This window comes from Cyanistes caeruleus, chromosome 17 (genome assembly GCF_971803275.1).
Source record: "Cyanistes caeruleus chromosome 17, bCyaCae1.hap1.1, whole genome shotgun sequence".
In the NCBI taxonomy this organism is placed as follows: domain Eukaryota; kingdom Metazoa; phylum Chordata; class Aves; order Passeriformes; family Paridae; genus Cyanistes; species Cyanistes caeruleus.
This window is the reverse complement of record NC_141717.1, coordinates 15525746-15552827: the sequence shown is the minus strand read 5'-3', so window position 1 is coordinate 15552827 and position 27082 is coordinate 15525746. Positions and strand designations below refer to the sequence as shown.

At 58.3% G+C, this 27082-nt stretch overlaps 1 protein-coding gene across 4 annotated transcripts in view; it reads right to left on the bottom strand.

Moving 5' to 3' along the window:
• NHERF2 (NHERF family PDZ scaffold protein 2) overlaps nt 1-22276 on the bottom strand; it is a 31731-nt gene extending 9455 nt beyond the window's left edge. Inside the window, exons 1-2 of one of the 4 annotated variants that reach the window (XM_086853933.1) lie at nt 21860-22276; nt 17721-17966 (exon numbers count right to left, since the gene is read on the bottom strand). In XM_086853933.1, coding sequence (XP_086710059.1) covers nt 17721-17966; nt 21860-22069 — 456 coding nt within the window. In that variant the 5' untranslated portion in view covers nt 22070-22276. Of the gene's footprint in view, nt 1-17720; nt 17967-19730; nt 19805-19948; nt 20543-21859 lie in introns of those variants that run through there. The other 3 variants (XM_086853934.1, XM_023936994.2, XM_023936996.2) reach the window with 3 other exon arrangements.
• Between the last annotated feature and the right edge of the window lie 4806 nt (nt 22277-27082).

Genomic DNA, 27082 nt, shown 5'->3' with positions numbered 1-27082 from the left:
TCTCCAGGTTTTCAGGACCCACTGCGTTCCCTGGGATGCTGCTGCTGCCAGCAGCTCTCGTGCCAGGCGGCTCCAGCTTGGCACCTCGGAGATTCAGGGTGTTCATTTTCACCCACAGCTTAAGGAAAACATCCCCCCTGGATGAGTTTTACCCTTCCCTTGGCAGCAGCACCACTGCTCCCTGCCTGCCCACACAGAGGATTTGTCTGGGATCACATTCCCAGGGAAATCTCTTACAGCCTCCCCCTCCAAATTAAAAATCCAGGCAGCAATTTCCTCCTCCTTCCTCTCTTGGCCAAAAGGCACCACGAAACACCAAACCTCCCAACTCCTTCAGCCCCTCACAGAGGGATTTTACAGAGGAGAACAAAATGGGGACACACAGAGGGATCACCACTGGGGATCCCTGTGCTGGGGGATGGAATTTGCATAAAATTCCAGGGATCCCTGTGCTGGGGGATGGAATTTGAATCAGACAGAATAGATGAATTCTATAGATGAATTCACAGAATTCCAGATGGGTTGGAACCTTAAACCCCACCCTGTTCCAGTCCCCTGCCATGGCAGGGACACCTCCCACTGCCCCAGGCTGCTCCAAGCTCCATCCAACCTGGCTTTGGGCACTTCCAGGGATCCAGGGGCAGCCACAGCTGCTCTGGGCAATTTTGGCTGTGGCTGCAATGCCCAGGGGGGGACAGACAGGGATCAGGGCTCAGCACCAGCCTGACCAGCCCAATCCCAGCCTCCAGGAAGAAACAGGGAAGCAAAATGCTTTACACACAGAATGGTTCAGGTGGGAAGGAACCACTGAAGGTCAAGCAGAATTCCCCAGAGCCTATCACTCAGGATTGTGTCTCCTCTGGCACAGGAGGGGCACCTTAACCACCAAATCCCTCAAAAGCTGCTCACACACAAGAGTCACCACCAGCAGTGCCCATCACAGGCATCGGGGCACACTCAAAACTGCTGCACACTGCTCCTGAATTTTAGAGATCCCCTTAGCAAATGGGATTTTTATTAAAAAACAGCTCATGGTGTTGACATCTCAACCCCAGATTCTGCTCTTAAAGGGAAAAAAAGTAATCAGTGAACAACCCAAACCAGGATGGGGCTGCCAAGCCCCTCCTCTACCTGCTGCGCACACCCAGGGCAGCCCTGCACCCCCATCCTCTCCCTCTGCACTTTTTATTTGGATTTAACCCTGCTGCACTTTTCCCATGGCCCCGGAGCAGACGGTTCACCCTATCTGCAAACATTTCCAGCCTGCCTTGGAGTTCTTCAAAACTGAACAAAACAGGAAATGATTCAACCGGCCCAGGAGGGTCGGACTCGCGTGACCTTAAAGGACACACGGGGCTCTGTGTGACAGGACAAGGGGAGCACGTCTGGGGTCACCAAAGCGCATTTGGGATCACCAAAATCCATCTGGGATCACCTCTTTGGGTTTAAAAAGGACCTTTCAAAACCATTTTCCTCCTGGCTTCATTTTTCCAGGCTCAGAGCTCCTGCAGCAGTGGGAGAAATCACTGAGAACCACCCAAAAATCTGTGCTGGAGGTGCAGCGTGGGGATCCCCTGGGGACACAGGGTCAGTCCCTCCTCCTCCTCCTCCTCCTCCTCCTCCTCCAGGGCATCCCCTGGGATCAGCAGTGAAATCAAATTACTCACTGCACAAACCAGACAGGGAAAAGCTTCACTGCAGGATCCCTTTGGCTGTGAGGGCGCTGACTTGTGCCATGACCTACGTGGGCTTGTGATGCTTTCACTGCACAATCTTGAACTCAAGGCCCTCAACAGGAATGAATTCAAGACATTTATTTTTAAATATATGCATATTAAAAAAAATAATCCCAATCCAGCATCTGTTCTGGGCAAAAATCCTCGGGGAAAACTGCTTATCCTCCTGCAGAGATGATCCAGGGCTTTTGCTGGGCTCTTAAACCTCCCAGCTAACGCAATCCTTGGCTGCTGGAAAAAACAGGTCTTGGAGCTGAGCTCTGCAAAGCCCCTGTCTGGGATTAAGCAGAGGCTGACACTCCCCTCGCTCCCCCCAAGAAACAGAGCCGCTGCCTCTCCTGCCAGCTCCGCTCGTTATTTTCTTTTTGACCCGTGCCAGCGTTTCCCTGGTTGTGTTCTGGGAAGATATTTCCTAAGCTCCCGGGGGAATTTAGCCTTTGTGAAACCCAAGCCGTGCCACAGAAACGTTCCCTGGAACAGCAGAAGTTATCTGGGCTTCCCAGGAGCTGCCTGCAGAAGCGCTCCGGCCCCGCTCCGGAGGAGGCTGCGCCGCCTCTCACACGCCAAGAGCCTGGAAACCACACTTTGGATTAAGTTACATTCACGTGGATGCTGTAAAGCAACAAAATTCAACTCTTTTTTTTTTTTTTTTTTGTCTTAAAAAGCCAAAAGTTGCCCACACACACCAAAGTAAAAATTTTGCAAAATGAAGCTTTTTTTTTTTTTTTTCCCCCTCTTCAGGAATCCAGGCACTGATTTTATGAGCTGGATTAAGCAAGGCACGCTCCATCCCTGTCTGTACCATCCCCAGGAATGTCTGTGCAGATAATAAATGCTGCCTGGACCATTAACTGCACCCTGGAGCTGCAGCTTGGGGCAAACCAGAAGCATTTTCCAAGGAAAAAGGTTTCGGAAGCGCAGCTCAAGCTGGTCCATTTAAAAATGCACAAACAAGACATTAAATAACAATGAAATGCTTTCAGTAAAATTAAAAAAAAACCTGATTGGGTGTTGCCAGCTCTCACAATCTCATGGCAACTCTTTGCAGCATCTGATTTTTTATTTCCCTTAGAGTTTCCAGCGCTGCTGATGGGAACTGGGGTCCCTCAGGGACACCCTTTGGTTCATGGGGGTCACCTGGGGTCACCCTGTGGCTCATTGGGGTGTTCCAGAGACGAGGCTGAGCTCCCTGGGGCTCCCCAGAGATGCCCCTTGGCCCATGGGGTGTCCCAGCCCTGGCTCTGGGTCACCCCATGCAGGTCCCTGCAGTGACCAGGGTGACCCCATTCCCACACCTGGGGCTGCTGGCACAGATGGCACCAGCTCTGATTAACCAGCGGTTTCCACACCATTAATTAGCAGGTGGAAGCTTCCATGAAAGCAGAACCCACTCCCAGAAGCATCAAAAGGAACCAAACTCCCCTCCTGGGTTTTGGGGGACAGCAGAGCAGCCCCAGAGCTCCGTTATCCAGCCAAACCCACCTGCCCCTACTAAAGCCCCAGCTCAACAGCACGAGGCCACCGGTGCCAGAGACCCTCCTGCTGTCACTGCTGCCCCAGCCCAGGACAGGGATGTCCCCTGCTCCCCACAGGAGTGTCCCAAAGGACACTGACTCACAAAACCAACCTGCACCTTCACACCACCTCCCAGCCTGACCCTGAGCAGGAACAGGGATAAAAAAAGGGCATTTCAAAACCAGCCCAGAAAGCTTCAGGAACACCCAAGGCCTCTCCATACCCAGGACTGTCCCCAGCCCCTCTGCCCCACAAACTCCTGCCCACAACGGGCCAAAGCGCCCTGACAGCCACAGTGTAGGGTTTTATTCCAGGAATAAAACACCCCTGCCAGCGTGGACACCGGCTCTCCTGGTCCTTCAGGAGAGGAGGAGGAGGAGGAGGGAGAGGAGCACACAGACACAGAGCTACTCTAGAGGCCATCGGTACCATCTGCCCTGGGATCCCGGTGGCTCCCGGCTCAACGCGGCTCCTGCAGCGCCCGATGGCACCGGGCTCACCCCAAACCTCCTCCCAGGCTGATGGCAAGGGCAGGGTGTCCCAGGGGGTGTCCCAGGGGTGTCCCACGATGGGAGCAGGAGCTCCAGCCCCTCTCGTGCCCCGGAATGGGGATTTGCTGGAGCTCCACCAAGCTCATCTCTTGGGTGTGCTGCTCATAATCACCGGGAGGGATCAGGGCTTGGCCCTAATCGCCTCAGTCCTGCCTGGGACCACCTCACCCTGCTCCCCACAGCAGCCCAGCCCCCCGTGCCCACCCCAGGGGCTTCGCCAAACAGGCTCCAGTCGCCCCTGCTGGGAATTGCTGGATGCACTCCAGGCTCCGGATCACCCAGGACAGGTCAGACCTTTCCATCCCTGCTTGGCAGAGCTGGAGAAAACCCAGGCAGGAGCATTCCTGCCTAATTTGCATTGTTAACATACTTCAAGTCAGCTTGCCATGGTGTTTCCTCTCCTTCCCCATGTGGTTTCTGTCAGAAAATGGCTCCTGTGCACCCTCCAAAACAAACCTCAGAGGCAGAACCCACCAGGGCTGGGGGACACCAGGCTCCTGTCCTGCCCTGGGGACATCTTGGGACATGGAGATGTCCTGAGGGGACAGAGAACACTGCTCAGAGCCTTGGGGTCCATTCCCACTGCTGTGCCCCCAGCTGGGACATCCCACAGCAGGGGATGCAGGGGAGGGGATGCACAGCCACCTTCAGGGCTTGTGCAGCAGAAATGCAGGATCCTGACCCAAATCCAAACCCCAGCAGGGAGAGGAGTGAGGGGCAACAGTGGGAGCCTGGAAAGAGCCAAGGAGGGGCAGGAAAGGGGCCCAGGGGCCACTGCAGCACCAGAACAAGGGACCCATTTACACCCCCTGCCAGGGCACCCTCCCTTGGCAGTACTGGTTATACTGGGAGCTGAGCCGAGCCTCGGGCAAGCTTTAATTGCCACTATTATTACCACAGCTTTGTTGGAAGCTCAAAGGCTGCTGCCTGTGCACGGATTTAGGGATGCGCTTAACTTTAAGCAGATTTTTGTCACCGCTCCGGAAAGGGGAGTGGTGAAAGCTCGCTGTCTTCCACGCTGCAGAGATGAGGAAGGCTGGGAGAAGCTGGAGCCCTCAGCAGTGCCCACAGCCCCGCTTGCCATGAGAAGCAGGAGGCTTTGGGATGGTGCCAGGGCTGGAGCGGGATCGCTGTGCCAGGATCCTTCCCCTTCCCCCAGAAATGACTCAGGTTTTCCCATTAAAGCAGCACCAGAACGGGGACTGTTGTAGCCCTGCACCCCCCAGGGCCAGGGGACCTCGGTGACACTTGGAGGGGGGCACAGCAAATGCCAAAGGAGCCTCCAAACCCACCCAGAGAATGGCACTGCACCGTGGGGAGAGGACACGGCAGCTCTCCCCCCATCCCCAGGGCTGGAAAAGCAGAGCAAGGATGCTGCCGGGGGCTTCCCAAGCCCTGGCTGGTGCTCAGCTCCACGCTGGGATGCTGCAGCCCCCTGCACACCGCTGGGAGGGCTCAGGGCTCATTGCCCCCCTCCCCTGCCCCATCCCCGGCTGGAGGCAGCCAGAGCCCGCTCCAGCTCCAGATGTTGGTGAAATGCTATAAATAACAGAGGGGGAAGGGATTCGGGGCTGCTGGGACGCCAGCCGCACCAAACACAAGCAGATGTTCCTCCAGAGCTGGGACTGGGCAGGAAAGCGGCGGCTCCAGCATCCAGAGATCCCCCCCAGGCAGATTCCACCAGCCAGGAATAAATCCTTGGGCAGGAACAACAAACTCCAATTCCCACCCGCCCCGTTCCCGAGGTGTTTCAGCTCAATGGGCAACAGAGGAAAGCCTCACATCCCTCCTCCAACACAGACCTGACAGCCCAGAGCCACTCAGTAAATGCTCCTTCTTCCCAACACCTCCCGCATCCACAGCTCAGCAGGACAAAATCCCAGATGTTCTCAGTCACTGCCGAGTGCCCCTGGTTGTCCCTACCCACGAGAAAAGGATGGGCTCAAAAGCAGCTGAGCTGCCACCAAAAAGCTTCTGGCAGAGGCTGTGATCACCCTAAAATCAGCAAAAGTTTTAAGTTACCTTAAAACCCCCCAGGAGGAGAGCGGGGTGCTGCAGGCTCCTGATGGTGACAGCACAAACTGTGCCTCCCCTCGGTGTCACAGCCCCTTGTCACAGCCCCTTGTCACCTGCCTGCCCCCAGCCCTGTCCTGGGCTGCTGTAGCTTATTGAAATCTCTTGCATTACTCAAATTACTCCAATTATTTAAATTGCTCCAGCTGGGTTAGAGTGCTAGAAGCATTAAAAAAATAAATCAGTATTTATTTTAAAGGCAGCAGACGCTGAGGTTTGTGCTGTTCCCCCAGCACCCCCTGCCAAGCTAGGGGGCTGCACCAGCACACACCCAGTGCCCTTTGGATGCATCCCTCCCTCCCTCTGGATGCATCCCATCACTTTCTCTGCCAGCAGGCAGCACAAAGGCAGCGGGTGAGGATGGCAGTGAGTGATTCCAATTAGCAATGGAACACGTCCAGCCACGGCTCCTCGGCAGGACCCACAGCCAAGCTGCAGCTGATACGGTAATTTGGATATTTCTGGGATTTTTCTGATGACAGTCCCCTGTGAGGAGGAGGATCAGCCAATGCCATGGAAAACCTGGACTTGCAGCACAGCTCCCTCCAGCCCTGGAGGGGAAGGATGATGCCCAGAGTGATGCCCTCAGCAGGGTCCTGCTGGCCCCAGGGACACTCATCCTGAGCCCTGCAGCCCTTTTGGACACAGCTGAGGTGCCAGGGTGGTGTAAAAGTAATCACAAAAGATTAATGAGGCCCTTCACCATCCCATGGCACCACGGCAGCAGCAAGAAGAGGTTTGTACCTCCCCCGTGCCCTGCACAGAAGTGTCCAGCTCATCCCCAAGCCTGCTCCTTGCCAGCTGCTGTGGGATGCAGAGCAGTGCCAGCACCCTGCACATAACAACCAGAGGGTTGTTATCCCAAAAAAAGTGCCAGGCAGGAGAAAACAAGAGCAGGAAGGATGTGGAGGGTGGGGAGGCCGCTGGAGGTGCAGGCCGTGGGATGGCACCGCTCCCACCCCGGCACCGGGAAAAGCACTTCCCACCAGGGCTTCACCTCCAGCAAAGCTCCTGCCAAGGAAATGGGAGCTCGACCTCCTCCACGGCTGCCCCAAAGTGCGGGGTAAGCCGGGATTTGCCCCTCTCCGACATCCCCGAGGCATTACAGAAATCCCCGGGCACAAAGGGGCCTCTCAGGATGGGGCAGCACCAGGCCGCGGCCTGCTCGGCTCCCCTGGGGACAGGCCAGGCCAGGGTCCCCGACGGGCTGTGGGGACACCAGCTCCGTCCAGCCCCTCCAGATGATCCCCCCAGCCCTTCCCTGGCAGCCCCACAGCGGGGGAATTTCTCAGCCACAAGAAGCAGCATTTTTCCCCTGTTTGCTGGCGTTGGAGCAGACTCAGACAGCGAAGGCACCCACGCTCTCCCCCCGGGCAGGGCTGGAGCCAGCAACAGCAGCACAGGCTTGGCTGGAGCAGGGAGCAGCTGGCCCGGCCAGGGAGAGAGGGAGGGAGGATGGAGGAGACAGAAACCGCCACGTGCACGTGTTTTCATGGAGAGAGAGGCAACTTTTCCAGCAGGATCTGCCAAGGCAACGCACAGCCGGGATACTGGAGAGTTCCTCTGCTCCACAGGGATCAGCTCCAGGATGATGTGGGGCAGCAGTGTGGGTCCTGGCAGGCTGGGATTTCTCCAAGAGGAGAAACATGGAATCTCCATTCTGGATTGAAAGGGATTTCAGCAGATCCAGAGGGATCTGTTTTCCGCTGAGTGGGAGGGAAAAGAGCATCGGTCACTGAGCATGGCTGGAGCTGCTGAACAGGGGAAAAGTCCTTCCCACACCACCATGAACCCCCAGGCGAGAGGAGGGATTGCTCTGGACAATGGGAAGGCAGAGTGAGACGCTGGGAATAAACTTCCCCAAGCCCACAGCATTCCCTCCCTCCACAGGGGCTCATGTCCCACTGTCCCACCCCAAACCAGAGAGCTGCCACCCCCAAAGCACATCCCAAACAGAGCCTCCTGCACAGGGCAGAGCCCCAGGCACGGCTCCCACGCCAGCTCAGCATCGCTTCCAGCCGGGGCCGTGCCGGAGCCGGGCACCTCCAGGCTCTGCCCGGCCGCCCTTCGGCCTCCCCAGCCGCTTTCGGAAGCCAAGCCTTGAGCAATCACCAAACATTGGTTGAAGCTGGCCCCATTCCTTGCCTTCAGTGACCCCGGGTCAGCAGCTGGAATCCAGTCCTGCAGCTTTGCGCTCCCACGGCGCTCGCCTGGCAGCGTGAAAAGCCTGGAGGTGGAGGGGGCTCTGTGATGCACCAGGCACTGCAGGGAGCACCTCCCACCCCCGAGAGCACCCCGGGACAGGGAGAGGTCTTGGGAAAGGAAAGGTATTTTCCCAAGGACTGAGGCTGCTTAGGCTCTGCGCTCCTGCTTTTCCCCATGCCAGGGCTGTGGGACCGAGGTCACCAGGGTAGGACCATACAGAGCCCAGCAGGGCCAGCACCAACTGCTCAAACCCACCAGGACCTGCCCTGAGAGATTTTAGGGACAGGGGGCAACCCCAGTGCCCTGCAGAAAGCCAGCCATCAGTCAAGATATCTCATCCAGAACGGGGACTGTTCTGAAAAGCCAGCAAGGACACAAATCCTGCTCCCCTCCACGAGCCCCCAAACCCCCATCCCAGAGGAGGAGCTCATGGGTGCTACACCCAGCCTTGCAGAGCCCAATAAAACACACACAGGGTGGGAAGGAAGGCACAAGCCATCCTGCTGCCCCTTTGGGGCTGGTTTTCTCCTCCTGCTCTGCCACCCAGCCCAGCTGGGAGCGAGGGGTGCGCTGGACACAGGGCAGGGGGACAGATCTGCACCCCCCAGCCCGGCCCCTGCCCAGGAAGGGGGAGAACAGGCGCTGCTCTGTGAGTGCTGGGCCCAGGGAAGTTCAATAGTTTACTCCCAATATTTGTCTTGGCCGGGCAGCCCAGCTCGCTGGAGGAAATGGGGCAGGGGGAGGGCTCCAAACATCCTCTGCATTCCTTGTAACGAGAGCAAAGCCAGCGCCGGGGCACCCGCGCTCGGGGTCACCCAATGTGAGGCCTTTTGTGTTTAGAAATCCTGCAATAAAACATCCAGGGGTGCAATTTTCCAGAAAGCAGCAGTGGGCTGAGAAGCCTCAGCCCCAGCCCCCAGCTTGACATGTAAACTACTCTCTTCTCCCAAAAAGCCCCAAGTCACAGCTTCTGCACAAAATCTGCTGACCTGGGCACAGCTCCCAAAGCCTCCAGTTCTGCTGGGGTTCCCCTTGACCTCCCCCTCCAAAACTCAACCCTGCTGTCACTGCCCCCATTGCACAACGCTGGCACCAGCTCCATCCCACCACACTGCTGGGAAACACGGGATCAAAGAGAGACCTGGCGCAACCAGGGACCATCGGGGCTCCTTGTGGAGCTCCAAAAATGACATTTTTTAAACCAAGCTCCTTAAAAACGAGGGGTTCACAGATGATGCCCCTTGCCAGGGAGCTGGGTTTATCTCCAGCTGAGTGGGCTGGGGCAGATAAGGGGGCTGGGGTGGCCCGTGGAGCCCTGGGCAGCTGGACACGGCAGGATCTCTCACGATAACCCCAGAGCCAGAGCCGGCTGCTCCTGCTGATAAACCCGGGCTGAAGGGGGTGACAGTGCCAGTCCTGGGGCTCTGGGCACGCTGCCATCCGTGCCTCTGGTGAGGGGAACACAGAGCCCCAAGAAAGAGGGAACAGCCCCAGAATGGTGCTCACAAAACCAAAAGAGGGATTTGGGTGCCCAGCACAACCCTCCAGCTGCTCCAAGGGGACTTTATCCCCACATTCCAGGACGATCCAGGGTCTCCCACATCCCCGTGGTTCAGCCCCCTGAGGCCTGCACAGCCCAGCTGCCAGACAAGAGCAGGGAACTCTTCCAGGCAAAGCAGCTACTCACCCGCTTAGAACTAATTAGGGCTTGTCTTAATTAAATCCTGCTAACCATGAACAACCCCAAGGCCAGAATTAGCTGATTTACCTGGGATGGCCTCTGGCTGCTGCCCTGGTAGGAAGGAGCCAGCCCTGTGCTGGACACAGCGAGGCTGGAGCTGCCAGGGATTGGGAAGAGTCGCTGGAGACCTTCCCCAGGGCACAGCATCGGTCCCCAGGGAGTGCCAGCTCAGCCAGGTGGCAGGGCCACATTCCCAAGGGTGGGAGCTCAGCCTGGCAAGGCTGGAGCAGAGGGATTAGCCCTCCCACCACCTTTAGTGCCGCTCACATCTTTAATGGGATTAGTCGCTGTAATTCCATGAGAGGGTTTAATCACACAACACCCCTGGGAGCAGCAGGGCTGGGGAGGCAGCGACCCTGCTCCCAGCAGATGGGGATGGAGAGGCCCAGGAATACATTGGGACACCCACTCCTTCCTCCAGCATCCCTGGGACAGCACAGTGCCAGGCTGGAGACCCTCCCAAGGGAAAGACCCACAGCCAGGCAGTCCCAGTTGGGCAGCCTGGAGAAGAGAAGGCTCACAGAGAGCTCAGAGCCCCTTCCAGGGTCTAAAGGGGCTCCAGGAGAGCTGGAGAGGGTCTGGGGACAAGGGATGGACAAACAGGACACAGGGAATGGCTCCCACTGCCAGAGGGCAGGGCTGAATGGGATATTGAGGAGGAATTATTCCCTGGCAGGGTGTGAGGCCCTGGCACAGGTGCCCAGAGCAGCTGTGGGTGCCCCTGGATCTCTGGCAGTGCCCAAGGCCGGGCTGGACAGAGCTTGGAGCAGCCTGGGACAGTGGAAGGTGTCCCATGGCAGGGGGTGGATTAACTGACCTGCCCCTTCCAACCCAACCCATTCCAGAATTCTCTGCCCACTGAGCAGCCTCTCACACTTTCACAGCACTACCTGCAGGGAATTGTCTTTCTCCCCTTCCCAGTGCTCATAAAACTACTAAAATTTGGCTTTCACAGGCTCACCACTAACAAACACCTCACACCAGCTTATTGTACCTGGAAACAAACTCCTACAAAGCTTTAGTGGGAAAAGAGAGACACGGAGCCAACAAAATCCAGCTCTGAGTCTGGATGTGGTCTGAACGTGCACAGCAATGGAACCAAAACACATTCAGGAGTCCAGGCAAAATGTAATGAAATTAAATTACAATATGGATCTTGCCAGAAAGAATTATGTCAACAACTTGAGGTTCAATTCCTTATTTATAGAGACCTGTGGATCTGGAGAAAGCCTCTACTGATTACAAGTTTAACTTTTGCTCTCTCATATCCCAGCCTGCAGTCTCCCACCAGCAGTGCCTGTAAAATCTCCATATCCAGAGACAGAATAGACTGGGAGACAAAAATCAGCTCAGAACAGAGCTTCACTTTCACCCTGAGTTCTTTTAGAGTGCCAGGTACATCATTCCACCACAGCCTCAGTCCCTCAGACTGGCAGGAATGAGCAGCACAAAGTGATGCCTCATTGTCAGGGCTGTGAGCATTCAAGGAATGGTGCTTTAAGGGTTAAAATGAGCTGTTTAGAACCTCTCTTGCACTAGTCAGATGGATCTGGAAGCCTTGGCTCCCTCCAGCCTGGGAATTCACACTGGAAGGCAGCAGCACTGGCACCTCTGCTCCACATTTCCATTGCTCCAGCACCTCCAGCCAGGTGGGAGCAGCTCCATGTGCAGGGGCTGGCAGGAGGAGCTGGGACCTCCCCACAGCCACAGCAGCACCCGAGGCACCAGCAGCTCCAGATCCAACCCCTGGCCATGACTGATCCATCCAGGCTGCCCAGCAGCACTGGGACAGCCCTGGGTAAAGAGCTGGGAACGTTCCCTTCACCACAACCCACTCAGGTGTCAGGAATAAACAGAGAATCCAAAAAAAACCCCAAACAAACAAAAAAACCACCCAAAACCCAATATTGTTTTAAGGTTTCCTCTGCCATGTCAAGCCCACGAGCCCGAGCAGGCTGGAGCAGCTCCAAGGGATGGAGCAGAGGCACAGCAGAGGCTCTGTGCAGCTGCCAGGGCACACGCAGAAGGCCCCAACGCTGCCAGAAGATTTTTAATTTATTCTAAACCATTTAATAGTTCTGCTATTGAACAGAACCATCGGCAGCTGGCTGGGAGCCCACTAGTGAGCGGGGCTGGGTTTGAAGGAAAGCTGCTGGAGCCCATTCCCGAGAGCCGAGGGGGTTGGGGAGAGCTGCACTTCCAGCAGCTCCCACTGAAGATCAGCTGCCCAATCCTTCTGAGGGAAAGTTTTTGATTACTCGAGGATGCAGAAGGGATCAGCCCCGGCTGGACCACCCGCATCACCCCCGGGTGTCACCAGCCCTGCAGGTCCGGGCTGGCAGCTGGGGGGTCCCGGGGTGACCCCACTGTCCCCCCGCAGGAGCGGCAGCCCCTCGGGAGCGTGTGGCTCCGGGAACAAAAGCTCTTGGCAGGGCAGGGCTCCTTCCCGATGCTAATCTGCCTCTCGCCTCCCTCCCGCTTTGTGTTTCACTAAAAATACCGCGGCGGAGGAAGTTTGTGCCGCGGGGTGGATGCTCTCCTCCCCGGGCTGGATGCTCTCCTCCCCGGGCTGGATGCTCCCCTCCCCGGGCTGGATGCTCTCCCTCCTCCCCGGGCTGGATGCTCTCCCTCCTCCCCGGGCTGGATGCTCTCCCTCCTCCCCGGGCTGGATGCTCTCCTCCCCGGGCTGGATGCTCTCCTCCCCGGGGTGGGTGCTCTCCCTCCTCCCCGGGCTGGATGCTCTCCTCCCCGGGCTGGATGCTCTCCTCCCCGGGAGGGGCTTCCTGCGCTGCCCCGGCACCAAAATAGCCCCCGGCCCCGGCAGGGCCAGCCTGGAGCCGGGGGACCCCCACCCTGTCCCCCCAGCCCAGGACACAGCCCCGGTCCGTACAAAGGAAGCTCTGGGCACCCGAAGCCCCTTCCCGCAGCCCGGGGAGGATGCGGGAGCCCGGCGCTCACCCTGCCGGGATCCTTCACCCTTCCCGTCCGCAACCGGGAGCGTTTCCAGCGGGGTTTGGCTCAGATCCCTGCCAGCACCTCCTCCGAGTGTTGTGGCGATGATGCCCAGCACACGCTGCTCACCCAGAGCTGCACAAACCCCCCCGGCAGCCCCAAACCCGCAGCAGAAAGCGGCAAGAGAAGGGAACCGATGCACAAGGGCCGGGCAGCCGGGGCTGAGTGGGGCACGGAGCCGGGGCTGCCCCATCCCAGCCTGGGGATCCGCAGGGATTTGGGATGTGGAGCCTCTGCAGCAGCACAAACACCCAAAATCATCGCGGCAGCCGCGAGTGCTGTGGATGGGAAGGGACCTCCAGACTGATCTCGTTCGGACACTTTCCATCACCCCAGGCTGCTCCAAGCTCTGTCCATCCCGGCCCTGGACACTCCAGGGATGAGGATTTGCATCTCCACGTGCTCCAGCCTCCATTCCCGAGGTGCGGAGCTGGAGCTGCTCCAGAGCCCACCCCCAGCCCGGTGACACGCGATGCCACAGCCCGGCGACATCAATAATGCAGCGGGGTCAGCAGCGTCCCCACAGCTCCGCCCGACCGCTGCCGGGCTCTGGGATTGAAGCAGCGACCCCAAAAGCGAGGCACCCCCGTGCCAAGCCTGCCTGAGCTCCCACAGAATGCACACCCCACGGGGGGGACCGTGGCAAGGGCTTTGGGGGCTGGCAGAGGCTCTGCAGGCCTTCATCATCCTCATCACCATGTCCCTCATGCCCTCGGGGCAGCTCCACTGTTGGCTTTGCAAAGTTTTTTTTTTTTAACTAGAAATGGCCAGAACTCCCAGGGTGGCACATCCCTGCTGCCCACACAAACACGGCTTCCCCTCGGCTCTCTGCCCTCTCACACCCACAGCATCCCCAAAAACTGCTGTGGGAAGGGCAGGGAATGCCCCAGGACACAGCCACAGCTCCTGGGGCTCTGTGCCCGAGGGTTTCCCCAAACCCCTCCCTGCACAGCAGGAACCTCACCCAGGCTGTGCCAGGGCTGAGCTTTGCCATCTTTCCCACTGCCCTCTCCCACAGATCTGAGCCCGCTGCAGGGAGTGGAAGATGCTGCAGGGAGTGGAAGATGCTGCAGGGAGTGGAAGATGCTGCAGGGAGTGGAAGATGCTGCAGGGAAGTGCTTTAATTCAAACCATCCACTTATTTATTTTTTTTTTTTAAATTGCATAATTGCTGCAGACATTTCTGCTCATGTTTGGTTTTGTTACATCTTTGTGGTTATTCTACAAGCCCTAAATTTTGGGCCTCAACTGAGTTGGCAAAGTGCTCCAAAAACATCTGTCCTGAGTTACTCCCCTTGCAGCACCGTGGCAGAAGACATCACAACACAAGGGGTTTATTTGCAACAGAGAAAAGTTCTTACTCCTGACCCAGAGAGAAGGGTAAATATTGACTGCCTCGAGGTCAGCACTGAGCCTACACCTGGTCCCAACAGGCGCCCAGCCCTTGTCCTGCAGACAGCAGCACAGCTGTCCCCAGACACACAGGAGGCTCAGGGGCTGCCACCACCCCCGTGTCACCCCAGGGACACCATCCTGCTGCCTCCTGTCCCTGCCAGCAGCGATCCTAAGGTGACACATCCCTCCCCAGCACAGGACAATCAATAACCAGCCACTCATTCCCCCCATTTGAATTCCCAGACTCAACAGGTTTGAATCCAGCAGCTCCAAGACGTGGGTTTGTTCTCTAAAGGATAAATTTTGGAGAAGTTTAAGGTTGTAAAGGTCCCTTTGCACACCCATTCCCCACCAAACAGAGCATGAAGGAAGGGGATTGCATCACCGCCAATGCCTCTCTGGCTTTGCTGTTCTTGTTTCTCCTACAAACACACCTGGAGAAGGCAGCAAGTCCCAAGGACAGCCCTAATGGCCATAACGGGGTCCCAGTGCCAGCACATTCCTCCCAGTGCCCAGCAGGAATGGGACAGCAGAGCCACAGCCCCTGCAGAGGTGCTGCCAGCCCTGGCCAGGACACCTGGCCACCACAGACACCTCTGGAACGAGCAGCAGCATCCAGGTGAGGTCCTGGCAGCCCTGCAGCCCTTTACACACCACCAGCCCAGGCGTTTCATTACAGTCACCCACGGCCCAAAGGCACCTCTGCAATTGGAGCAGCTCACACCAGCTCCCAGAGCAGCCCCTGCCACGCTGGGACCCCCCAAACCCCCATCTCTGCACCTGCCAGGAGTGCTGGAGCCCAGCAGGGCAGTGCCAGAGCTCTGGGGACACAGAAACAGCTTGGAAAGCCACCAGAACCTCTTGGGGACAGGGGAGCACCTGGGATGGAGGACACAGACCCTGCCAGGGGACAGAGTGGGACAAATCTCCCCAGCCCAGCAGACACGGGCACAATTCTGTGGGACAGGGCAAGGCAGCCCTGGCTCCCTGTGCCACCACAGCCACACAGGGCACGAGTCCCTGGGGCACTGGGGACAGCAGAGCTGTGACAGCCACAGCTGCTGGCTGCCAGCCCTGCCAGCCTGCTCCCCGGGCAGGATTTTAAATACGTGCTGAATTATTCATGGCATCACCGAGGTTCCTGGAGCACGAGGTGCTGGCCACCAGGTCCCTGCCGGGGTGCACGGTGACCTCCCCACCCATGGCAGCTCTGGGGGGGTCACCCCTGCTGGGAAATAAATCTGGGGCAGCACTGGGGGGTGGCAGGGCTGTGCCCACCCTCCCTGCTCCATCACAAGCCACCAGGTTTCTCTCCTCGTTTTGTTTCAGCTGCTCGTCTCTTCAGGCTGCCCTGAACAACCCTGGCCTCAAATCCAGGAAAACTCCAGCTTTTCTATAAACAAACGCTGCTCACAAAAATGCAGCTCCCTGGGAGCAGCCCCGAGCATCGGCCCCAGTTCCCACAGGTCTGCAGGGAGGAAGGAGCTGCTTTCTCTCCTTCACTGAACACCTCCAGGAAAGCTCAGAAAAGCCCAAAAATCTGGCTGGGGACAAATCTCTGGGTGTATCCCAGCTGTCACAGCCCCACTGCAGCAGCAGCAGCAATCTCCCAAAACCCCCCACACTCGGGAGCTGCACATTCCAGTGCCTGTAACCTGCTGGATTAGGGTCGAGCTGCCCCATGTCACAGTGCTGGGGGGCTGGGCAGGGCAGAAATCGGGGTCCACCACATCTTATTCACCATCCCCTGGCCTCTTGCTGCTTTGGGAGCCAGCGAGAGGGACACACCACCCAGACCAAGAGCCTGGAGCAGGTTTTAGCACCTTAAATTAAGCAGGATGGCAAGGCACAGGACATCAGGTCCTGCTGCTCCAGCCACCCCTGCCCTCGCCCCAGAGTCACACACGGCTCTGGCACGGTGAAGTGACCTTGGCCAGGACAGCTGGCAGTGCCCAGCTCTCCCCAGAGCTGCTGGGGCAGGAGCAAAGCACCCAGACGTGCTCAGCAGCCCATCCCCATCCCCACGAGGGGGGAATCACCCCTGGAGCCAGTTCCCCTTGGCCAGCCCTGTCTCCAGCACTGAACACCCAGGAAAAGCCCCTTGGAGGGGAACTCTCCCCCCCAGTCCCAGCTCTGCTCTCCCTGTCCCACCCTCTCCTTGGAGGAGCCAAAGGCCGGAAAGGACCGTGCTGTTCCTGGCCTGACTTCCCGTCAGCTCCTGCCGCTGGATCCCGACCAGCACACGGAACAGCACCAGAGGAAATGCCCCGTGTGGAAATCCACCCTCTCCTGGGAATGGCTCCTGTCCCACCCGGCTCCAACCCCCCGGGGGAACACGGCCACCATCATCACCCTCTCACAGGTGAGATTCTGACCTTCACAGACCTTCCAGCAGCTTCAAACCGGGCAATAAATACAGGAAAATAAAATACTGCCTCCAAGCCTGCCCCAGCAAAGGAGGATCCTTCTGTGCAAGATTCCCAACAGCTCCAGAGGGAAGGACCAGAGGTGAGCCCCCTTCTCCTGCCTCACACCAGCATCACCCCTTCTCTGCACAGGGGGATTTCTGCACCAGGGGCTCCTGAGGACACAAAGCTCTCCCAGCTTTCCCAAGGATGGACTCCTGGCAGCCCAGGGGCCACTTCTGGGCCAGCACTCAGCCACCACCCCCATTCCGAGGGGACAGAGAGCGACACTGTCAGCCCCTGCAGGGCCCCCAGGGACGAGGAGAAGAAGAAGGAGGAGGAGGAAGAGGAGGGATGCCCACAGCAGCTCCGTGCTGAAGAGGCTGATGAGCAGCACAGAGCAGCAAGCACAGGAGAGGAGGAACACGGATGGGAGGGGACAGATGGCCGTGGAGCAGGGCCAGAGTGCCTGGCTTGGCCACACACCACCCACACAGCTCCTGCCACGTTCCCACCTGCGGCAGGGGCAGCCCGGAGCCAGCCCCGCTATCAGCCCAGCACAAGCCTGCGCCGTCTCCTCCAGCCCCGGCAGCCATGGAAACTGGACGGTTTCCACCCAAATTCCTTCCCCTTTGGAAAGGAGTTTACCAATAAAAGGCACTTAGTGCCGAATCACAGTCCAGACCCAGGCTGCTTAAAGAGAGCCAATTTCCTTCCTATTTCAGCAAAAAGCTGCGAACACGTTCGCTCCAGATGTTCCCTCCCTCCTGCAAATAATGGAGGGAGAGCAGCTCATTCATGAGCTCCAGCTTGGCCACAGCCCTGCTCTGGGATCCAGCCTGGGACCTCGGCTGAGGCACCGTGGGGTCACTCAGGACTGAGAACCCCCCCAGCAGCTCAGGAGACCCTCGGGGGCACCGGAGGGGAGGGAATGCACAGCTGGGGAGGAGGGAGAGATTCCAGAGGGCAGCTTGGGACACCTGGGGTCCCCAAACTGACAGTCACACACACACACAAGGTTTATCTCTGCTGGGACAAGCTCGAAGAGGAAGGAGCCACCAGGAGGTCCCACCCGCTCTGCCCTCACCTTCCTGCTGCCGTGCGAGGAGAAGCTGTGGGAATGCCTCTGGAGGCCGCCCCCGCTCAGATCCAGCTGCGGTTTCCAAACCTCGCCGTTGTCGCTGGGCAGGCCCTTGGCAGAGCCCAGCAGGATCCCGTTGTGCACCATGTCCTCGGTGCAGGTGAGCCTCAGGCTGCACAGGTACTCGTCCGTCTCCTTGTCCACCACCAGCAAGCGCGTCTCCGTCTCCACGGCCTTGATGCGCTGCACGACCTGGGAATGACAGGGACAGCTCAGGGGATGCTCGGGGGTGGCAGGAGCTGTGCCCAAGCAGGGCCATCGGTTCCCCCACGGCTCTGCAGCTCTGCTCTGGGTAAAGGTTTATGTTTCCAGCTACGGGTGATGGGGTAGAAAGGGCAAGAACGCAGCTTTGGGAGATCCCTGGGGATGCAGCCCGGGTCACAGCCACACAGCAGCTCTGCCCACACCATCTGGGATCACCACCTGCTCAGTCAACAGCTTCCAGAGGCTGGCACTGCCCTCGAGCACCAGCAGCCCTCTGCCTGGCACTGTCCTGTGGAGCCCAGTGTGTCCCACCAAGCAAACACCTTCATTTCCTCAATCCAGCCTGTCCTTCCACAGCCAGGGTAGGGCACGAGCCAGGGGGCACAGGAAGGCTCCAAGCAGCAGTGTGGGCAGTCAGGGGCTGGATTTCCCCCACCACAGCATTGTGCAGGCTGGGGGTAGATTTAGGAAGGGAACAGCCCAATCCCTGCATGCACCCCCAGTGCTGCTGGGGACCAGCAGAGGTAAGGGAAGGCAGTGCTGGGAGCGGGAGATGAGCCCGTCCCTGGCAGGATCCAGCTCCAGGCAGGGCTGAATGGGGACATTGTCCGGCTGTGCCCGGCTCCTTCGCGGGGATCAGGGACTGGCAGAGGCTCCCACAGACGCTGACGGTGGGGAGAGCCAGGAGGAGCTGATCCCACAGCCAGGCAGGGGGTAAATCCCACCAGAGTGGGCTGGGATGGAAACGGGGAAAATCCAGAACGTCCACAAGGAAACCACCTCCAGACTCGCTACTGGCAGCCACCAAGGGCACCTCCTCCCACCACAGGCCTTCATCCCGAGGAGGAGGAGGGGTGGCATTGCTGGCAGCGCTGCTCAGCCACCATCCCCAGCCATGGGGTGGCCCTGAACACCCCTGACGTGCTGGGAACCCCCCCCAAAAGCAGCCTGGGGCTCCTTGCAGGGCTCCTGCTCTGATCTAGGTCACAGTGGCCAGACACGCCAAGGTTAGAGCGACAAACGAGCCTAATACGCAATTAACCAGCGTTTATTTACTCCCTGCGAGCTCCACTCAAGGTCAACAGAGCCGGTATCTGCAAACAAGAAAAAAAAACCAGCCTGCAAGAAATGTACAGGCTGCAGACAGGGCTGAACTAAACCATCCACTGCAGTGATCCCACCCGTAACCAGCCTGGAGGGTGCTGATCCATCAGGCCCAGAAAATCCATCTGCTCCCCTTCAGATCCGTTTCCATCCAGCATCAGATGCTGCTGCTGACACCAGCGGTGCCCGGGCAGGGACACTTCTCCCAGAGGGGCCCTGGCAGCAGCAGCCAACGCACAGCAGCAAAGACGCAGCCGGGGAACGCGCTGGCCCTGCGGTGACATCCCCCAGACCCCGCGGCGTGGGTGCCCCAGGGAGCACGGGGGATCACAGGGGTCCCACAGACTGCAGAGGGTCCAAAGAAGGGTCCAAAGGCAGCGTGGAGTAGAGCTGGGCTCACCCCATGGCTGAGCCCCCCAACAGCCACAGCGAGAGCAGCGATGGAGCAAAGGTCCCACGAGTGCCAGGGCTGAGGCAGGCAGGGATGGATGGAGAGTGGCACAGAGCAGCCCCTCGCCACTCCCCACGAGCAGGATGAGCAGGGGGGGCTGTGAGGAGCCCCCCAAGGCAGCAGGTCTCTCTGGGGACAGAGCAGAGAGGTGGAAGGCAAAGCAGCAGTCCCTGGGCAGGTCCTGCCCAGCACCGTACCCGTTTCCGAGCCATGCTCCCAGCCTCGAGTCCCGCAGGCTTCTGGAGACAGAGCAGCCTCCCCTGAGCATCTGGGACCTCCTCAGCACCCGACCCAGCCCCATGATTTCCGCAGCTCCACCCAAACAGACTTTCACCCCTGGAGACGGCAGCGCCGGCCCGGCACAGCCGGCGGGGCCCTTCCACCCTTGCCAAACAACAGCCCAGGAAGGACTCACGGTGCCACGGGCAGCAGCTCCTGCAGAGGTGCCCATGCCCTGCTCCATGCTGCCAGCCTCCACGGGCACCCGGAGGCTTTCCCTGCTCTGGGCACAGCAGCTGTGGCTCTGCCCGGTTCCAAAGAACCCAGGACGCATTTGAGACGTGAAACGCCCCGAGAACGCGTTCTGCCTTCGCTCCTTGGGCAAGGCCAAGGGATAAAAACAGAGAACAAAGACAAAAATGCTGCCAGCTTGGGCTGGAAACACAGTTACACCCAAACAGAGGCCTTGTGTGCAGCGCTCAGACCTGATGCACACGGAGAAGTGTTACTTATTCAAGGCTGGGCGAGGAGCAGCACGAGGAAGGGCCACGGTGAGGCGGCTGCTCAAAGCCATGGTGTGAGCCACCAGGGCAGCGCCCAGGCCACAGCCCATCGCTGCTGGGGAGTTTCTGGGGAAGGAAGAGGTTCCCGTGGTATCGAGGCACGAAGAAGGGTGACCCCAGAGCAGGCAGGGCTGCTCCTGCTCCCACCCCTTGCACTGTCACAGATCCCAGTGCCATGGCAGCCGGAGCGAGGCTCAACACCCTGGATGGGACACCCTGTTCCAGTCACCGCCGGGAGTGAGTGCCAGGGCTCCATCCAACTGCCAGCAGCAAAAAAAAAAATAGGAAGAAAGAGAAATTTCCCCCTCCCATTTCACTTGACCTACTGGGAAGCCTCAGCATGTTTCAAAGACACAGCTGGCTCCGCTATCGCCCGTCCCCAGCAGCCCAGCGCCAGCAGGGAGCTCTGGTGGCTTCCAAGGCACCACAGGAACACAGCCCTCCTTCCTGCCCAGCCACATCAAAGATGGGGATCCTCCTTCAAGGGGTTTGAAATCACATTCAGGACAAACATCAACTTTCACACGGCTGGCTCAGAGCATCAAAACAAGCTCAATTATCCAGGAAACCCCACCAGGCTCACAGAGTGGAGTCCACAGCGCTTTGTTGGAGCCACCTGGAAGGTTCAGCTTCACCTTCAGCACGGCAACATCCACGCCTGGGGGCGAGACCTGGGAACACACAGCCCCCCAAAACTCTGCAGGGTCGAGGCACATCCCAGCTCTGCCCCCATGCAGCGCTGGCAGCGGGGCTGAGCAGATGTTTTAAGTTACTGAAACACTAAATCCTGCAGAGCCCCACGAGGCAAGATGTGCCCCTGCCAGGCTCCGAGTGTCCAGCAGGACTGGAGCAGCTTGAACCTCACTGCTTGTTTTTGTTGGGTTTTGTTTTTATCTCATTGCTTATTTCTTCCTCCCCGCATTTCTTGGTTGTTGTTTTTTTTTGGACTAAATTGTTTGACAAATGCAAGTTTCAGTTTTACAAGCAGAAAATGCCACAGCCCAAAAGAGCTTCTGTTGGGGAGCAGAGAAAACAGCACCCTTGGACCTGCCAGGGCTCCCCTCCGAGCCCTATCGCGCTCTGGCCAGCCCAACTGCTGAACATCTGCACAGCTTTATCTGGAGATTTCAAGGCATCTTCCTACACTCCGGGCTGCACAAGCAGGCGCAGCTCGCCCAACGCAGCCAAGAAAACCCACAGCAGAGCCGGAAATAAAGCCCGGGTCTCCCCATTCCTTTCCACCACAGATTGCATAACGCGGCAGAGCCCTGCCCAGCCCCACACACCTTCGGCTTTCCCACCTTGACACGACCGCAACCTCCTGCGCCCAGCGGCGCGACCCCGCACGGAGCTGCGGCTCCCGGGGCACGCAAAGCCCGGAGCCGGCATCGCACGGAGGGAGCAGCCACCCCACCGCCGCACCCTCCGCCGCCGGGCCGGGGATGCTCCGGCGGGGATATTTGGGGTGAAAGCCCCGCTTTCGGGGCACGGCGGGGCGCTCAGCGCGGCGGTGCCGTGCCCGCTGTCCCCGCTCCATCCCGCACCTGGTGATGCGTCTCCTGCTCCACGTTGAGCCCGTTCACCTCCACGACGCGGTCCCCGGCGCGCAGCCCCGCAGCCTCGGCGGGCGAGCCGGGCTCCACTTTGCGGATGAACTGGCCGCTCTTGCCCTTCTCGCCGTGCAGGTGGAAGCCGTAGCCGCTCTCCCCCTTGAGCATTCGGCACAGCCGCGGCTTCAGCTGGTCCTTGGCCATGGCCGGCGGCGGAGCGGCGGTGGCGGCGGAGCTGGGCGGGCGCGGGGCCGCTTTTATGGGCGGCCCGGGGCGGGCGCCGAGGGGCGGGTCGGGACCGGGGCCGGGGCCGGGGCTGCGGCCGGCGGTGGGAGCGGGGCAGCGGCGGGACGAGGGGCCGGGGCCGGGGCGATGCGCAGCTCGGCCATGCTGCGGCTGCCCCGCGGCACCGGGAGCGCGGCGGGCGGGGACGGCGCCGGGACGGGAGGGGACGGGGCGGAGCCGCAGCGAGGGACGGGGCGGGCGGGGCGAGACCGGCACCGGAACCGACACCGGCACCAGCATCGGTACCAACATCGGTACCAGCATCAGCATCGGTACCGGCATCAGCATCGGACCGGCATCAGCATCGGACCGACATCAGCATCGGATCGGCATCAGCATCGGTACCGGCACCAGCATCGGCACCAGCATCGGCACCAGCATCGGCACCAGCATCAGCATCGGTACCGGCACCGGAACCGACACCAGCATCGGTACCGGCACCGGAACCGACACCAGCATCGGTACCGGCATCAGCATCGGCACCGGCACCGACATCAGCACCGGAACCAACACCGGTACCGGCACCAGCGGCCGGTGTCCCGGGGCCAGAAGCCTCCCGCAGCAGCGATCTGGTTGATCCCTGTGGCACAGGGTGCCCAGAGCAGCTGTGGCTGTCCCTGGATCCCTGGCAGTGCCCAAGGCCAGGCTGGACAGGGCTTGGAGCAGCCTGGGAGGGTGGAAGGTGTCCCTGCCATGGCAGGGCTGGACCAGACCTTTAAAGTCCTTTAAGGTCCTTTCCGACCCAAACCGTTCCAGGGTTCGATGACTCGTGGTGGGGAAATGCTTCTGCTCCATCCTGGCTGTGACCCTTGGAGAGGCCACCCAGGTTTCCCCTGGACTGAGTTTGTTTAATGAAACACTGAGATCCCTGTCTCTTCACCTTTTTGCATTCCTCATCTTCATTTCCTTGAAATCTTTTGCAAGGAGGACACGACCCAGAGCTGTCACAGTGATGGCACTGAGTGTCACATTCCTTCGACACAGGTTCTCAGGCCTTCCTCTGCAGCTTCTCCTTCCCCAACAGCTTTCCTGCCAGATTTTACAGTGCTGAATCAAACAGCAGCCAGCTGGAGGCTGGAAATAAAAGGCTCCAGAAATGAATATTGATTTACTTTTAATGTATAGTTTGCTTTAAAAACCCTATTTCCACTGCAGCTATGCATAAAGTCACCCTTAAAAACCCTTGAACCAAAAGGATGCTTGGAGGCCGTATCCTGAAAAATCCCAGCATTATTTATCTGTGCCAGCTCCTCCCGCCTCCTTCCCTGCAGGCAGCACGGCTCTGGGAGCTGCAGAGCAGGGGCAGCGTGGGGGACACTGCGTGGGAGACACTGCGTGGGGGACACTGCGTGGGGGACACTGGGTGCTGTCCCTTGAGGTGTCTGGCACCGTGGGGTGGGAACAGGCTCAGCCCCTGGCTCCAGACACACTTGGCAGCCAGGATGTCCCACCAGGAGGATGGGATGTCCCACCAGGATGATGTGATGTCCCACCAGGATGACTGATGTCCCACCAGGATGATTTGATGTCCCACCAGGAGGATGTGATGTCCCACCAGGATGATGGGATGTCCCACCAGGAGGATGTGATGTCCCACCACAAGGATGTGATGTCCCACCAGGATGACTGATGTCCCACCAGGATGATTTGATGTCCCACCAGGAGGATGTGATGTCCCACCAGGATGATGGGATGTCCCACCAGGAGGATGTGATGTCCCACCACAAGGATGTGATGTCCCACCAGGATGACTGATGTCCCACCAGGATGACTGATGTCCCACCAGGATGATGTGATGTCCCACCAGGATGATCTGATGTCCCACCAGGAGGATGTGATGTCCCACCACGAGGATGTGATGTCCCACCACAAGGATGTGATGTCCCACCAAAGGAGGATTTCGTTCCACCAGTGACCACACTTTGTCTCCTCCACTCCCTGTGTCACTCCAGCAGCGCCGACCTCAGCACAAAATCCTGGGTGACACAAGAGGAGAGCTGAGAAACTCGGAGTCCTTTTTATTTGCTGTACAACACAACTGCTCCCTTGAGCCTCTTTGTGGAGTCCTGAAGCTTTTTATCGGGCTAGAGGAGTGCAAATAATTGATTTTTCCACTCACTGGCTAAACCAAAAAACTGGAGGGAAGGGGGAGGAGAAGGAATTGTTTCAAGTTTATTTGAACCAAAAAGTTTTTCTTTTGATTCATCGCAGTAAAAACACGGTGGGAGAAAATCTTTTGGGTGGTCAGAGTGAATATTTTAACCCTTTTGGATATCTATTTTAAAGCCTTGGAAGCATGACAATTAAAAAAAAATAATAATAGAAAAGAGAGAAAGTATTTCAAAAAGGGGGGAAACAGTTGTTTGAAATTTTTTTTTTAAATGCTCTTTTTAAGCACAAGCATTTTCTCAAGTGTGCCCTGGATTTATTGATTTTTTCAACCTCAGTGTTGAGGCATTCTTTCCCCAAAAAAACATCTATTTATTGTAGAGAATGCAGGGGACTTGGTAGAGCCCTGACTCAGCACTGGACCTTTGCCTGAGCACCTTGGGAGCCTAAAATAAAACATTTCTTTTGTGATCCCTCTATTTGAGGGCTGTGGTTGTGCCTCTGTCCCACAGCTCCAGGCTGTCCAGCTTGGTGCATCCCTTGGCACAAACACAGATCACAGGGAAATCCTGCATTTTTTCACTGCTGCTGATGGAGAAGGAGCAGAAAGGAACATAAAAATACATTGTGCAAATGTGCATCCTCGCCAGGTACAAAATCCCTTTGGTTCTTCCCATTCTGCCTTTTCCCATCCTCCCAAGTCTCACTGAAAACAAAATGGGAGAGCACAGAGATGTTCCTGCACCCTGGAATGACAGAGCTTTGTGTAAATCCAGCAGATCCTGCTCAGGCAGAAGTTTTCCATTTAAATTTCTTTGTGTTTTGATTTGGGCAGATATTTAAATGCTGACTGGGCCTGCCTGGAAGCACAGACAGTCCAGGGACCTGTGTGTTCAGTGGCTTGGAAGGGTTTGGAGCTCTTTTTGGTTGACATCTGCTTCCAATTCCCTCCCTGCACTTGGTTGAGCAGTGACAGAGAATTCCACCTGTGTCCTGCTCTGTTTGCTTCAGGCCTGCTGCTGTTGCAGCACTAAGCCTAAATGCAGTTGCTGAGAAGACTTTCCCAGTTACAGAAATCAGAATTACAGAGTCACCCTTCAGGCTCCCTGGCAGCTCCAAGTGGGGACTTTGGGGAGCCCACAAAACCCATCTTCATTCAGAAACTGGGGAATGCTCAGCTGGTCCCCCAAGCCTGCCCGGTCTGGTTTGCTCCTGAGGCAGTGGGAGGGTGAGGAGCTCTTTGAGGAGGAGGAGGATGGTTGATGATGGAGTCCTTGGCTGTGCCAGAGTTTCCAGAGGCACAGGAGGTTCTCCACGTGCCTTTGGGTCTCTTCTGCACACACACACACTGCTGAGGTGCCGAGAGCCCTGTGTCTCACTTGTGGCTTTGGGCAAAACTGGTGGCTTCTCTGTGTTCCCCTTTAGCCCATCCCCCTCACTCCCTTGAGCTCATCGTGCTCAGGGCTCACCACTCCCAGCTCCCCTGGTTCCCCCCCAGCCATGGGGAGCTGCTCTTCCTCCTGCTCAGCCTCCTCCTCCTCCTCGGTTCTGGTGTTTATCCACATCCTGCTCCACACCCAGCTTTCCACCCCGCAGCTGCAGCTCACCAGGCTCCACTTCCCAGGGCAGCACCCAGCACCCTTCTGCTGGGTGTGGAGGGAGCTGTGCCCTGGCTCAGGGATGCTCCTGGAGTTGGGTGATCCCCGCTGGGAGCTGCAGAGCTCACAGTGATCAGCTCTAACTGGGAATAAATGAAGTCTTGGGATTCCCCGCTGGCTCGGATGCTCCGTGCTCATTCCTCCCTTGTTTCACCATCACTCAGCGTGGGGCTGCTGGGCCTGGCTGCTCCCAGGGGATGATTTCAAAGGGGATGATTTATTTGTGCTGCCCGAGGAACCAGGAATGAGAGGAGAGCTCATAAAAAACACCATCTCATTTTCCCTGAGCCTCTGTGTGTGGCACTATTGAGCTGTAAACATTTCCCAGCTTAGATTGATGGGGATAGGAGAACTGATCATTAGGAGGATTAATTACAGGTTTTGTGGGTTGTGAAAGTCCAGAAAGTTCAGCCACGCTGCTGAGAGCTGGGAGATCCGTCTTGCACAAGCTGGCAGCTCCTTTATTATCTGCAGGAGGTGGCAGAGCTGCGGGAGCTGAGCCGGAGGGGCCGGTGCTGCTGGGTGCTGTGCAGGTGTGGAGCTGGCCACGGGCCCAGCCAGGCTGGCCACACCTGAGGCTTCCACGTGGGAACTCCAGGGATCTGCTCCCACGGCCCAGCGTGAGCCACCCTGCTCCACACCCAGCATCCTGGTGGGACAGACACTCACTGCCTCTGCCAGGCAGGACAACGCCTTTTCCTGGAAGAGCTGGGACATGTCTGGTGTCTGCAGGAAAGCCCCACGGATAATGCAACTCCAGAGGGACTGGATCCTGAGGAAGCTGGTGCTGGCACAGCTCCTTCCCTGCGCTGGTGCTGCTGATGGTGCCACACCAGCATGTCACCATGCCTGCCACAGCAAGGACATGGATGTCAGAGCAGCACTGGCTCCGGGGCCCTCTGTCCCTGCAGGCACTCATCCTAGGCAGCATCCACCTCCAGGGCAACCAGTCCTGGAAGCATCCATCCCCACAGGTACCACCTGCTCCCGGTGGCACAGGTCCCTCTGCTCCTGGTGACACAGGTCCCTCTGTTCCCCATGGCACAGGTCCCTCTGCTCCTGGTGGCACAGGTCTCTCTGCTCCTGGTGGCACAGGTCTCTCTGCTCCTGGTGGCACAGGTCCCTCTGCTCCCAGTGACACACATCCCTCTGCTCCCAGTGGCAC